The sequence below is a fragment of the Lampris incognitus genome, chromosome 14, assembly GCF_029633865.1.
Source record: "Lampris incognitus isolate fLamInc1 chromosome 14, fLamInc1.hap2, whole genome shotgun sequence".
Taxonomy (NCBI): Eukaryota; Metazoa; Chordata; class Actinopteri; order Lampriformes; family Lampridae; genus Lampris; species Lampris incognitus.
In genome coordinates, this window is record NC_079224.1 from 1,553,741 (window position 1) to 1,567,008 (window position 13,268).

A 13,268-nucleotide genomic window follows, 5' to 3' on the forward strand; every position below is an offset into this window, starting at 1 on the left:
GTTTAGATGCACTTATGACCTCTGATGACTAGTAGTTCTCCTGATCTCCTACGTTAAATGATGCACTTACTGTAAGTCGCTTTGGATAAAAGCATCAGCTAAATGACTGGGATGTAATGCCATGTAATGTAAGAGGGGAGCCATGTACATGTTGTTGTGTGTTAGTATGTGTTGTTATGTGTTGTTATGTGTTGTTGTGATGTGTTATGATGTGTTAAGGAAGACAGCTGGATGCTGGAATCCGGTAAGAGGGGAGCCATGTACATGTTGGTCATCACAGCTTGCTGATGTGTGTGAATATCAGTGATGTAAATGTATCAACAAAACAATGTCTTTATTATGTTGATATCAAAAAGTAAAGGATTCTGCTTCAGCCAGTACCAACCTTACCCCTGACCTGCCATTATGTCAGAGTTTTCATGGAAGGGGAGACGTTTTTTTTTTCACCACTTACTCCGTCTCAGACGTCGGGAATTTAATAAGGACACCTTTCTGGTCTGAAGCCTTATTCCCAAAATACAAGGCCACTGCTGCCACAGCAGAAGTAAGGTCTCTCTGGAACCATGTGATAGGAGTGGGACCTACCTCCGACAATTGCAGAGTTCCGATCCACCCTGTCCTGACTGACTTTCTCCTCCTTGAAAGGGAAAACAGCACCATCTGTGAACACAACATTAATCTGTCACACAATGGGGGCCTCATGAAGGCTAAAACACAATCTACATTTTATAGTTTGATAGCTACAAGGTATAGAACAAAAAGCCTGCAATATAGTCTTGTTAAATTCTCAAGAACATGAAGAGAAAATGAAGTTGTCACATTCCTCCTCATTTGAAATAAAAGATTAAAACCTGATCAGGTCTGATGATCAGGACAACCTCGTCTAGCGAAAAGACACAGAAGGCTATTAAAATAGCCTCTCCCTAAACATACCACTGTGATCTGATCTACCACTCATCATGGGCATGTGTACAGTCTACAGAGCTGCTGTAGGCTACTGGACCACATAAACCTACTACATGTATGCACGTCTGGGTACATAGCATTTTGTTGACTTTCTTTAACTCTCAAAGTTTGGTTGAATTTTAAGTTAGAGCTTCAAATTCTCACATGAAAATGTACATGATAAAACTAATGAAAAGTAGATTAAAATGTGCAATTGCAGATTTTGCTTTGATTGAAAGTTAACTTAATCAAACTTTTAACTTCATACACCTCTTTTACATTCCGTGTGAAGTGGCGCTCATGAGTTTGTGAAACCCTTAGAATTTTCCGTATTTCTGCATAAATTTGACCTACGCTGTGATCAGATTTTTATCGAAGTCATAAAACTAGAGACAGAGAACCCAGTTAAAAAAATACACTATATATACAATTTTTTTAATGAGCAAAATTATCCAACATTAACAAATCAATATCATATCAAATAGGATAGAACTGAATTGCTGCATATTCGATAATCCTTGAGTAACTTCCAACCAAAGTTGGACTTCTCCTCAAGTGACTTTGTTACTGGAGACACACAGTCAAGGGACAGCATTAGCAACAGCTACAAATATCTGCAGCACAGGAAACAAGGGACAACAGCCAGATTCCTAGTTCGGCTTTGCAATCGTAAACATTGTACACGGCTTCCTGGTATAATATTGTCCAATGTTCACTCCTGGTTAACAAACAAGATTAGCTAAATATCCCTCTCTAGTCTTCTCAGTTCAGTTGCACCCTCACTACCAGAGCTAGGCGACTAAAGAGGCATACACTGTTGTGGTTACACCGCCCCGAGCTGCCTCCCCGGCACGTTCAAGCCACTCCCCCAGCTCGGACGTGCCGGAAACATCCGAGCGCTCGGCTCGCGCTCTGAGGAGACCAGGTGTTTGCCATCATCCATCAGGCACACCTGCGGCAATCAGGCAGCCCTCTACAAGAAGTCTCCCAGAACACCACTCCGTGCTTCGACGTACTGAACCCTGCGGTAAAGCTCTGACAAGCCCTCCAGCGGGCCTTGCTGTTCCCTTTATTCCCCAGTGTCTTATATTCGTGTCTCTGTTTCCTCCCAAGACTCTCCCTCCGCGACTTCCACGGCTCCCCGCGTCTCCCTCGTCCCCAGCGACCTTCACGTTTTTTCCCTGGGCCTCTCCAGCGATCCCCCCCCCCCCGTGTCCCTCTACCTGGACCCCTCCTTTCGGACTCGACTTCCCGGATCTCGGACCCGGACTTCCTCGGACAACCCCTCTTGGATCACGGACTGGACTTTCTCGCCAGGTGCACGCACATTATTCAACACCTCCCTTGTCATTTACACACCGCACCACACATAGGCTAAGAACACTCACACATAGTTATCCACGCAAACCACGGGACACCACACATAGTTTATTCACACATCCCACTAACGGAACGCTTTTGCACCATACATTCCCCTCCCACAATAAAACCGCCCTTTTTGGATTTCGAAGTCATCCTGTGTCTGTCTGCCTTGGGTTTCGCCACACGGGTCGGGTTCTGGTGCGCGAGCATAACATACACCCTGGTTTAACGATGAGATACGTGCTCTTAAGCAAGCCTTTAGGAGACTGGAATGTAAATGGCAAAAATGAAAATTGGAAGTTTTATACTTCTTGACAAGAGTGTTTATTGAAATACAAGTGTTTTATCTGCTGCGAAAGCAGCATATCTCCCACGTTTAATCAATATTAATACACATAACCCCAGATTTCTCCTTGACATTGTAGCTAAACTTATGAAAAAGCAGCTGTCTTTTCACTGCTCAGCATTCATGGCTCATGAGTTTCTAGACTTTTTCTGCAATAGGGTTTATTGGCTCCTAAACAAAATTAGTTCTTCAACTCCAGCTACTCCTGCAGATCCTGTCTTACCAAATTCATATCGATACAATTGTCTCCTTAATAATGATTGACCAGTCTCTAATCTTCCATTCTTTTTAAAGTACTAGAGAGTTGCATATCAATAACGTTCGACCCATATATAACATGTAGAAGAACAGTATCTATATTACTCTTTCAATCGGCTTTCAGGGTGTCAGTCCAGTGAAATTGCTCCAACCAGAGTGTTGAATTATTTTCTACATGTTATGGACTCTGAGTCCACCTCTGTGCTTCTATTACTGGACCTTATTGCAGCCTTTGACACCATTGATGACTGTATACTATTAGACAGCATAAATTGAAATGTTGGTGTCTCTGGTTTAGCTCTCTCTTGGCTTAAGTACTAGTTATGGAAGAACAGTGTGTGTCTGACATAGTAATATTACATCGAAATTCTCTGACGTTAAATATGGTATACCTCAGGGCTCAGTTCTTGGCCCTCTACTTTTCTCTCTTTGTATTTCATCTGTTGGCCAAATTATTCGCAGTCATGGGATAAATTTGCATTGCTATGAGGATGAAACTCAGCTGTATGTGCCTATAAGGGCTGCCTCCCCGTCTGTCACTTGACAGGTTGACAGATCTTTTTACCCTTCTGCCCTCAGCTATATGCCTCTACATAGCCTAGACAGCGAGCTAAACAAATGGCTCCAGTAAGTACTCAGGAGACCATGTTGAGTTCTTCAGAGCTTTTACTGAGAAACCATGTTTTGTAAAACTGTAACAGACAGAGAAAAAAAGATATTTTAACAGACTATTCTGCGTAGACATACAGAAACCACACATCAAATCATTACATTCTTCTCTATAACCAATATAAGCCATTTTCTTAATAAGAGGTAAGTCAAATATGTAACGGTAAAATAATTCTGGTACACACGCGGCTAACATCTAATGACATTCTAGGTTACGGTAAGTTAACAACCAGTTAGCTCATGCTATCCGAACATGTACATGCAGTATAAAAGGCTGAAACTCGATTCATTTATCTAAGTAAAACTAGAATATGTAATAAAACTTCATTATCTAGCAGTGGATTTACAGATTATCCCGTGTCAAGGGCAGTAGATGAAGGAAAAGACAGATGCACACATCACTATCCATCCACTCTGAATGCTCGAATCAAAATGGCTACCAAAACACAACTTACTTGTAGTGTAACTTTTTCTACCGCTAGGTGGGAGTATTGACCACACAACTGGGAATAACCTCAGCTTTCTGAGCATTAAAGCAATCGTTTGCTAAATCTGTTCTAACTCTATCAATAAACGAAGTAACGAATATGGAAACATAATATGAGGGACATAATACACTGCTCAAAAAAATAAAGGGAACACATAAGCAATGCAATGTAGCTCCAAGTCAATCACACTTTTGAGATATCAACCTGTCCAGTTTGGAAGCAACACTGATTTGTGAATCAATTTCACCTGTTGGTAAATTGTCTAATTTCCACCAGGTGGAAATTAGACAATTTGCAAGACAACCCCTATAAAAGGAATGGATTTGCAGGTGGTGGCCACAGACCATTTGCCTGTCCTCATCTTTTCTGGCCGATCTTTGGTTAGTTTTTCATGTTGCTAGTGCCCTCACCACTAGAGGTGGCATGAGGCGGTATCTGCAACCTACAGAAGTTGCTCAGGTTGTGCAGCTCATCCAGGATGGCACATCAATGTGTGCTGTGGCAAGAAGATTTGATGTGTCTCCCAGCACAGTGTCCAGAGCATGGAGGAGGTACCAGGAGACAGGCCAGTACACCAGGAGATGTGGAGGGGGCCGCAGGAGGACAACAACCCCGCAGCAGGACCACTATCTGGTCCTTTGTGCAAGGAGGAACAGGAGGAGCACTGCCGGAGCCCTACAAAACGACCTTCAACAGGCCACTAATGTGCAGGTTTCTGCTCAAACAGTGAGAAACAGAATGCATGAGGATGGTATGAGGGCCCGACGTCCACAATTGGGGCTTGTGCTCACAGCCCAACACCGTGCAGCCCGATTGACCTTTGCCAGAGAACATCTTGGTTGGCAGATTCGCCATTGGCGCCCTGTGCTCTTCACAGATGAGAGCAGGTTCACACTGAACACATGTGACAGACGTGAGAGAGTCTGGAGATGCTGTGGAGAACGTTCTGCTGCCTGCAACATCCTCCAGCATGACCGGTTTGGCGGTGGGTCAGTGATGGTCTGGGGAGGCATATCCTTGGAGGGCCACACAGACATCTACGTGCTAGCCAGAGGTACCATGACTGCCATTAGGTACCGGGATGAGATCCTCAGACCCATTGTCAGACCATATGCTGGTGCAGTGGGCCCTGGGTTCCTGCTCATGCATGACAATGCTCGTCCTCATGTGGCCAGAGTGTGTCAGCAGTTCCTGTATGTCGAGGGCATTGATGCTATGGACTGGCCTGCACGTTCCCCAGACCTGAATCCAATCGAGCACCTCTGGGACATCATGTCTCGTACCATCCGCCAACGCGATGTCGCACCACAGACTGCCCAGGAGTTGACCGATGCCCTGATCCAGGTCTGGAGGGGATCCCTCGGGAGACCATCCGTCGTCTCATCAGGAGCATGCCCAGACGTTGTAGGGAGGGCATACAGGCACGTGGAGGCCACACACACTACTGAGCCTCATTTTGAATCGTCTTGAAGAATTTCCACAGAAGTTGGATCAGCCTATGTTCTCATTTTCCACTTTGATTTTGAGTATGATTCTGAATCCAGACCTTAATGGGCTAATGATTTTGATTTCCATTGATCATTCTTAGGTTATTTTGCTCTAAACACATTCCTCTGTCTAATAAATAAAGATTTTCAGCTGAAATATTTCATTCATCGAGGTCTATATTGTGTTTTTAGGTGTTCCCTTTATTTTTTTGAGCAGTGTACTATGTGATGACTGTCGACAGCTGCTCCCTGCTAGGCTACAAAACAGCTGAGGAGCTAGGCCTCGCCAAAATCGTGAACAGTGTGACCTTCCCAAGCAGCTGAACAGTAACAAATGAATTGCTAGACAGCTACCCAGAACTGTTTTAAGGCATTGGAAAGTTAAAAGACTTTCAAGTTAAGCTGCACATCAACACCAACATTCAGCCAACCTGTCAGCCACACAGGTGAGTGCCGTTTCACATCTGACAAAAAGTCGAAGAGGAATGGAAAAAGCTAGAAGATGATGACATCATTGAAACAGTCACAGGCCCTACGCCATGGGTCTCATCCATCGTCACACCATCCAAGCCAAAAGATCCAGACAAGGTGAGAGTATGTGTCGACATGAGACAAGCCAACACCACCATCCAGCGTGAACGTCACATCACCCCCACCGTGGACAATGTGATCCACGAGCTGAAAGGAGCGACAGTCTTCTCCAAGCTTGACCTGACAGCTGGCACCATCAGCTTGAACTCCACCCGGACAGCAGGTGCAGCTATTGCAGATAGTAAGTGAATCAGTTATGTCTAAGACCTTATAACCTGTCTGTGAAGACAATGGTGTTAATCTTTTCTTTTCTTTTTTTAAAGGAGTGATGTAATGTTTACAGATAGGTACAACATTACAGTGATTAATATTTACGACAGTGACGTATTGCCATCATGTGCAGTCATACATTACGTGAGGCAGAACCCGTGAAATCAGTTAGTCAGACAGTAGTTTACAGTATGGCTGTATCATTTAACCTGAGGCTTCTCCAGTAAACTTCCGCATTTGTTTGATAAGTTGTCTGCTTATTTGTATCACACACGAGAACATCACATTTGTAGCTTGCGCTCCAGGGATGTAATCTCATCCGACCAGTGATTTGCCCCCTGTCCCAATTCTGTCACGTGGTGAGACAGAGCCCTAGCATCCGATCTGACTGACACTAAGTTGCCATGCAGTTTGGTTCATATTGATGCAATTTCGGATCTCAGAGACCTTGCCATAGTGTCTATTTTAGCATCCATGGATGCACAAATGTCCTCTTTCAGTGACGTCACTCAGATGTTGTATCAGCTCAAAGTGAGTCAATATCACTGAAAACAGCATTGTCCGAGGCGGTGGAGTTAGCTTGGTTGGTGTAAGCCATTGTGTTAGCACCCTTAACAGGAGTAGTATGCATATAGTGCATAGATATAATGTAGTACTCAAAAAGACGTAGTAGTAAAAACATATACTGCCAGAACATTCCCAACTGAACACAATGGGCGATGTAGACACAAAAGCACCGTTGTTTTATCGGATTATTTAACAATTGGCAGGGAGCTCTAAAATCTTCTGCCAACCCACTCATCACACACGCCACCATGGCAAAAGTCCACAAACCTGTGTGTTGAAGACCAGACTTTGATAGTGAAGACCCAGGTTTATGTTTTTTCAATAGGCAGGACCTGCTAAACTCCTGACTGTTATCCCTTTAAATTAATTGACAATTATGGTGGATATAATTATTTCATTATAGAAGATAATACTTTCTCAAACAAAGACAATTTTGTTGAGTCATTTTGCTCATTAAATAAATGAAAAAAGTACAATGATTTTACGCCATTTGATTATTTTGGTTCTCTTTATCTAGTTTTAGGACTTAGATGAAGATCTGATCACATTTTAGGTCAAATTTATGCAGAAATACTGAAAATTCTCCAAGGTTCACAAACCTTATCGTGCCACTGTAGGTCTCTCTGTGTCATGGCTTTTGCCCATGCATATTGTACATGCTTCTGTGTAGATGACTACACAAATTTCAGTTTGTCTGTGTGTGTGTACGCGCGTGTGTGTCTGTGAGTGTGTGCGTGTGTATCTCTGTCAGCCTTGGTGAATGTGTGTATCTGTCAGTTTATGCTTTCACTTTTTCCATAGTCCACCAATGGTTCAGCACGCATGTATTGTTTTCTGCCTACCTGCGTGTCAGACATGTGTCCTTACCAGCGTTCAGATGCCAAGGGTCATTGACAGGTACTTTGGGAGCGATAGTAAGTGGTGAGGCTCCGCAGTTAGACGGGACCAGAATGCCCTGCGTGTTAACAGGTGCAGCCAGGCCAGGACGCAGGGCAGCCTTCAGCGGAGCCACGTTGTTGAACTGCACTCGGGACAGACATCCCACAAAGCCCGGTGTGTTGTATCGTTCAATTAGGATGGAGTCGATTTGCCCGGTTTCTAGAGAAAATAAGTTGACATTTATAACCTAACCTACTTTGATGTGGGCAAAGATAATTGAAAAATGATGACTGTAACAAGGTAGAAATATGTTGTAGACATACAATGAGCACAATCACTTTATTTAATAATTTTATATTTGACAATAATGAACCTTGTACTAGTTCCACCTACACTCCTTTATGTACTTTACTGAACTGGATTAATGCTACCTGAGAAATCTCAGACGATTTTAATCTCAAAATTCAGAGTAATCTCAAAACGTTGATTTTGAGCTATGAGTTCTGACTTTATTCTCAGAATTCTGAGATTCATCTCAGAAGTTGAATTTTTCATGTGGCCATAATCCTCTCCTGCACTACTTTTTTTTTAACTTTTACTTTATTTTTTTTAATTCAATAAGCATGATGAACACATTCTTTCACTTTATGCAACATGGTTTCCTAAATCCTAAAAACAGAAGGTCACTGATTGGTCATCTTGTCACACAATGACATGGTAATTACATTAAACACTTGCCTATTCAGGTGGGTTGAGGTGGTTTTAAGAAAGATGCTCAAGACATTAACAACTCTCACTGAGTTTGCCCATTCGAGGGCAAGACTCTGCCAAGTTGCTTGTGTGAATAAAACACTTTGGTCTAGGTGGAGAATTGAAAGCATTAGATAGTCAGGGGATTGTTTAGTCACTTCATTTCAGGAATGCAGCATTATTAAAAACTGAGGCCAGGACAATAAACTTGTGAATTCAACATGGTATTCAGGATAAGTGAATATGAGGCTGGGAAACCAAGATGGAATCTGATATTTCTACAGGTATGACAGAATTAGGTCCATGCCTTTTGTTCCAGGCTAAATACAGAAAAAAGGACAAAGCTGCATTTTGAGAAGGCCAAGGATGTTCTCGTTATTTCATTAGAGGACATTTTCTTTTCAGGATGAAGAAGCCTCTCCAGTGGCACTTGGACTGTGTGGCGTTCAGTGTTTGGTGAACCTGGCACCACTGATTATTCTGGAGGTAACATTTAGACACAATATGACACAATAATCGAGCACAGAAATTAACACTAATGAACATCTTAGACTGCTTTGCAGCTCACCTAAGCAGGGTGGCTCACCCCCACCAGTAACATTTACAGAGGAAATTATATGCAGAGCAGCATTAACCAGTTTTCTAATGTCATCATTAGGCAGGAACCTGTCAAAACCATACATGTTGCTTATCATGTTACATAGTGCATAAAACAGTCATCTATTATTAAAGGTTAGGAAACCTTGAAATGAGGCATGTGGTTCGTTAACATTGTTGGGAGATTACCTAATAACTGCTCTCCCTAATATGCAGATAACATGCTGTTCTGATATAACATGCTAACAAGCAAAGCCCACTGGATGAGAAGAAAACTTCACCAGAATGGGCTGCTCTGCTCGTTCTGCTGTATTTCTCTCTCACCCACCCCCATTTACTGTACTTTGATGAGACGACGATAACAGGAATGAAAATGTTGGACTGTAGTTTGCAATTTTTGAATGATTGAAAAAGAATTAGTTTTAAGATATTTCAAGATTCATCTGGTCAAAATGGTGATTAAAGTGTCTTTCTACCTTTCTGCTAAAGGATCACTTCTCTTACCTACCTCTTACACCACCAGCTCACCTGCACGCAACCTCACCTACACCACCAGCTCACCTAAAATACACACTGGTTTTTATTCACACACACACACACACACACACACACACACACACACACACACACACACACATACACACACACACAATAAGTCCAGTGAGTACTTACCAAACACCTTCCCCAGGAAGATGGTCTTTACCAGGTTAAACTGGGTGTCAGAGGCCTCAGGCAGAGTGTAGGTGGACACTGGGTAGTGGTCCAGCTGGACACACACACACACACACACACACACACACACACACACACACACACACACACACACACACACACACACACACACACACACACACACACACACACAACCAACCAATATAGTGTTATGGCAAGACAATATGGATGACACAAAGATGACACCAGATCAAAATGAGATACATTCCATCAGTCTGCATGTCCTCACTAACCAAATGAAACCACAGCCCTGAGTCAACATTTTCTCATGCTGACAGTCTGACTAGAAGTGAGCTCTTAAAGGTTGGCTGACCACTCGAACATATTAAATCCTAGAATTCAGCAGTTTATGAGAGTAGGCTGTGTGTTAAAACTCCGCTACAGACACCAGTACCACCACCCTCTGCTCCATGAAGCAGGGTGGTGGCCTCTGCAGATTATGTTGTAAACCTTGGAGTGGATTATCCCGTTTATATCATGGTCACTGACCAGAAAAGTTAAAATAAAAGCACACATTTTTTGCCGAATACTTGGACTCGGAATGAGAAGTGTTGTGGTTACACCGCCCCGAGCTGCCTCCCCGGCACGTTCAAGCCACGCCCCCAGCTCGGACGTGCCGGAAACATCCGAGCGCTCGGCTCGCGCTCTGAGGAGACGAGAGCTGCACTGCACCAGGTGTTTGCCATCATCCATCAGGCACACCCGCAGCAATCAGGCAGCCCTCTACAAGAAGTCTCCCAGAACACCACTCCGTGCTTCGACGTACTGACCCTGCGGTAAAGCTCTGACAAGCCCTCCAGCGGTCCTTGCCCTCTTGCTGTTCCCTTTATTCCCCAGTGTCTTATCTTCGCGTCTCTCTGTTTCCTCCCAAGACTCTCTCTCTGCGACTTCCATGGCTCCCCGCGTCTCCAGCGACCTTCACGTTTTCTCCCCTGTAATATTTGCTAGTAATATTTGATTTGCTAATGTCCCTTACGGCTTTCCGTAGCGCCACAACAAAGTCACGTGATATACGTAACAACGTCAGTCGGAATCCGGTCGAGGAATAAACACCCAGCACGAGAGAAGTCGTCCTTGCTTCATTAATGTTATAAGTTAACATAGCCAGAGGGCACAGATCATTACATGGTGTCAGAGTAGCGGAGTTTAAATACCCAATATGGATTCGTACGGCGTTCCAGCTCCACGGATGGACTGGGAATCGGCGAACTTACCTGAAGCATGGAGACGATTTCGACAAACAACGGAGCTAATGTTCACGGGCCCCCTGCGCGGGAAGAACGAAGAGGAGAAATGCAGCTACCTCCTGCTCTGGATAGGGGAAAAAGGGCGAGATGTGCACAACACTTGGACACTCAGCGGAGAACAAGCCAAGAAGCTAGAAACGTACTACGATAAGTACACTGAGTACATCACCCCCAAAGCAAACCCGATTTATGCCAGATATAAATTTCATGAAAAGATGCAGGGAGAGAGTGAATCCTTCGAACGATTTGTAACTGAGCTAAAGCTCCTAGTCAAAGACTGTGGCTACCCAAATGCCGACGAGATGGTCAGGGACCGCATCGTGTTTGCCACCAACTCACCCAGAGTGAGAGAAAAGCTACTTAGCCAGGGAGCTGAGCTAACGCTAGAAAAAGCCATAGATGTAGCCCGCTCACACGAGCTAGCAAAGCAACAGCTAACGTTTATGGGCCAGGGCAGCACACATGAAACGGTGCACGCATTAGGCAGAAAGACTTACAAACCGAACGCACCCAAAGCAGCTAACGCTAACTTCAGACAAAGGGACGTTAGCACCGCCGCTAAGGCGTGTAGCTATTGTGGAGGGCTACACGGCGCTAAAGCCACTTGCCCAGCTAAGGGTAAACAATGCATTAAATGCAAGAAGCTCAATCATTTTGCTAAAGTATGCAAGTCTAGCTCCCAGGGACAGACAAAGTACTACCGCGGCACAGTACATGCCGTCGGAGAGAACCCAGAAGAGTGCACCACTGACAGAGAACAGGAAGAACTGTACTTCGACAACATTACAGTGGAGAGCACCGCTGTGGGAGAACAGACAGAGCTGTACATAGACTGCATCTCAATAGAGAACAACGGAAAAAGCAACGAGCAGGCTTACGTAGAGGTTGGAATTGGCACACCTCCACAGAAGGTAAAGTTTAAACTAGACACTGGGGCACAGGCCAATACTATTCCCACCAACCTGTTCCAGGCGCTGTTCAAAAATGTGACACTGAAACCAGCAATACACAGACTCACTGAATATGGAGGAGGCGCGCTGAGCGTGAAAGGCACATGCAAACTCAAATGTAAGTACAGAGACAATGCAATGATGCTGGACTTTTACGTCATTGACACAAACGCCCCACCAGTCATGGCAATGAAAACATGCCGTGACCTAAACTTGGTAAAAATAGTGATGGCTGTGAGCGAGGAAAACAATGTCACATCACAGAGCATAATGGATGAGTATGCAGATGTTTTCCAAGGAATAGGAGAGTTCCCAGGCGAGTGCACCTTCCGCGTCACACCAGATGCAACGCCGGTCGTCTGCCCGCCACGCAGAATCCCCATCGCCCTACGCAGCAAACTGAGGGACGAGCTTGACAGCATGGAGAAAGGCGGCATAATCTGTAAGGTAACAGAACCCACAGAATGGGTGAACGCACTCGTCATTGTTGAGAAGCCAAAGACAGGCAAACTTAGAGTGTGTTTAGACCCCAGAGCTCTTAACAAAGTGATACAACGACCTCACTACCCCCTCCCCACGCTGGAGGACGCCACCACAAAGCTTGCTGGAGCTGAGTACTTTAGCGTGTTAGACGCGCGGTCAGGCTATTGGGCCATCAAACTGAGCACTGAATCCTCAATGTTGACGACATTTAACACAGTGTTTGGCAGGTATCGTTTCCTCAGACTGCCATTCGGAATCGTGTCCGCTCAAGACGAGTTCCAGAGACGCGTGGATGAAACATATGAAGGATTGGACGGTGTGACGGCCATAGTGGACGACATACTAGTGTTCGGCAAGACTAAAGAGGAACATGACCAGCGTCTCAGAGCGATGCTGAAGCGCACAAGGGAGCGAGGGGTGCGGCTCAACCCCGACAAGTGTCACATATGCGTGTCCGAGGTAAGCTACTTCGGCCACACGCTCTCACACGAAGGCATCAAACCAGACCCACACAAAGTGAAGGCGGTCAAGGACATGCAACCCCCACAGAACAAAGCAGAGCTGGAGACAGTCCTCGGCATGATCAACTACCTCGCCAGATTTGCTCCACACCTCTCACAGATAAACTCACCCCTCAGACAGCTTCTGAAACAGGACAGTGAGTTTGTGTGGGATGCAGTCCACGACAAGGCGTTCCAAGAGATGAA

At 44.7% G+C, this 13,268-nt stretch overlaps 1 protein-coding gene across 1 annotated transcript in view; it reads right to left on the bottom strand.

Annotated features, from left to right (window-relative positions):
• The window catches only part of cntnap2b (contactin associated protein 2b), a 296,355-nt gene that overhangs the window by 5,267 nt on the left and 277,820 nt on the right, over window positions 1–13,268 (bottom strand). Inside the window, exons 22-24 of the mRNA XM_056293762.1 lie at window positions 9,822–9,915; window positions 7,791–8,021; window positions 586–660 (exon numbers count right to left, since the gene is read on the bottom strand). Of these exons, the coding sequence (XP_056149737.1) occupies window positions 586–660; window positions 7,791–8,021; window positions 9,822–9,915 (400 nt within the window). The remainder of the gene's footprint in view (window positions 1–585; window positions 661–7,790; window positions 8,022–9,821; window positions 9,916–13,268) is intronic.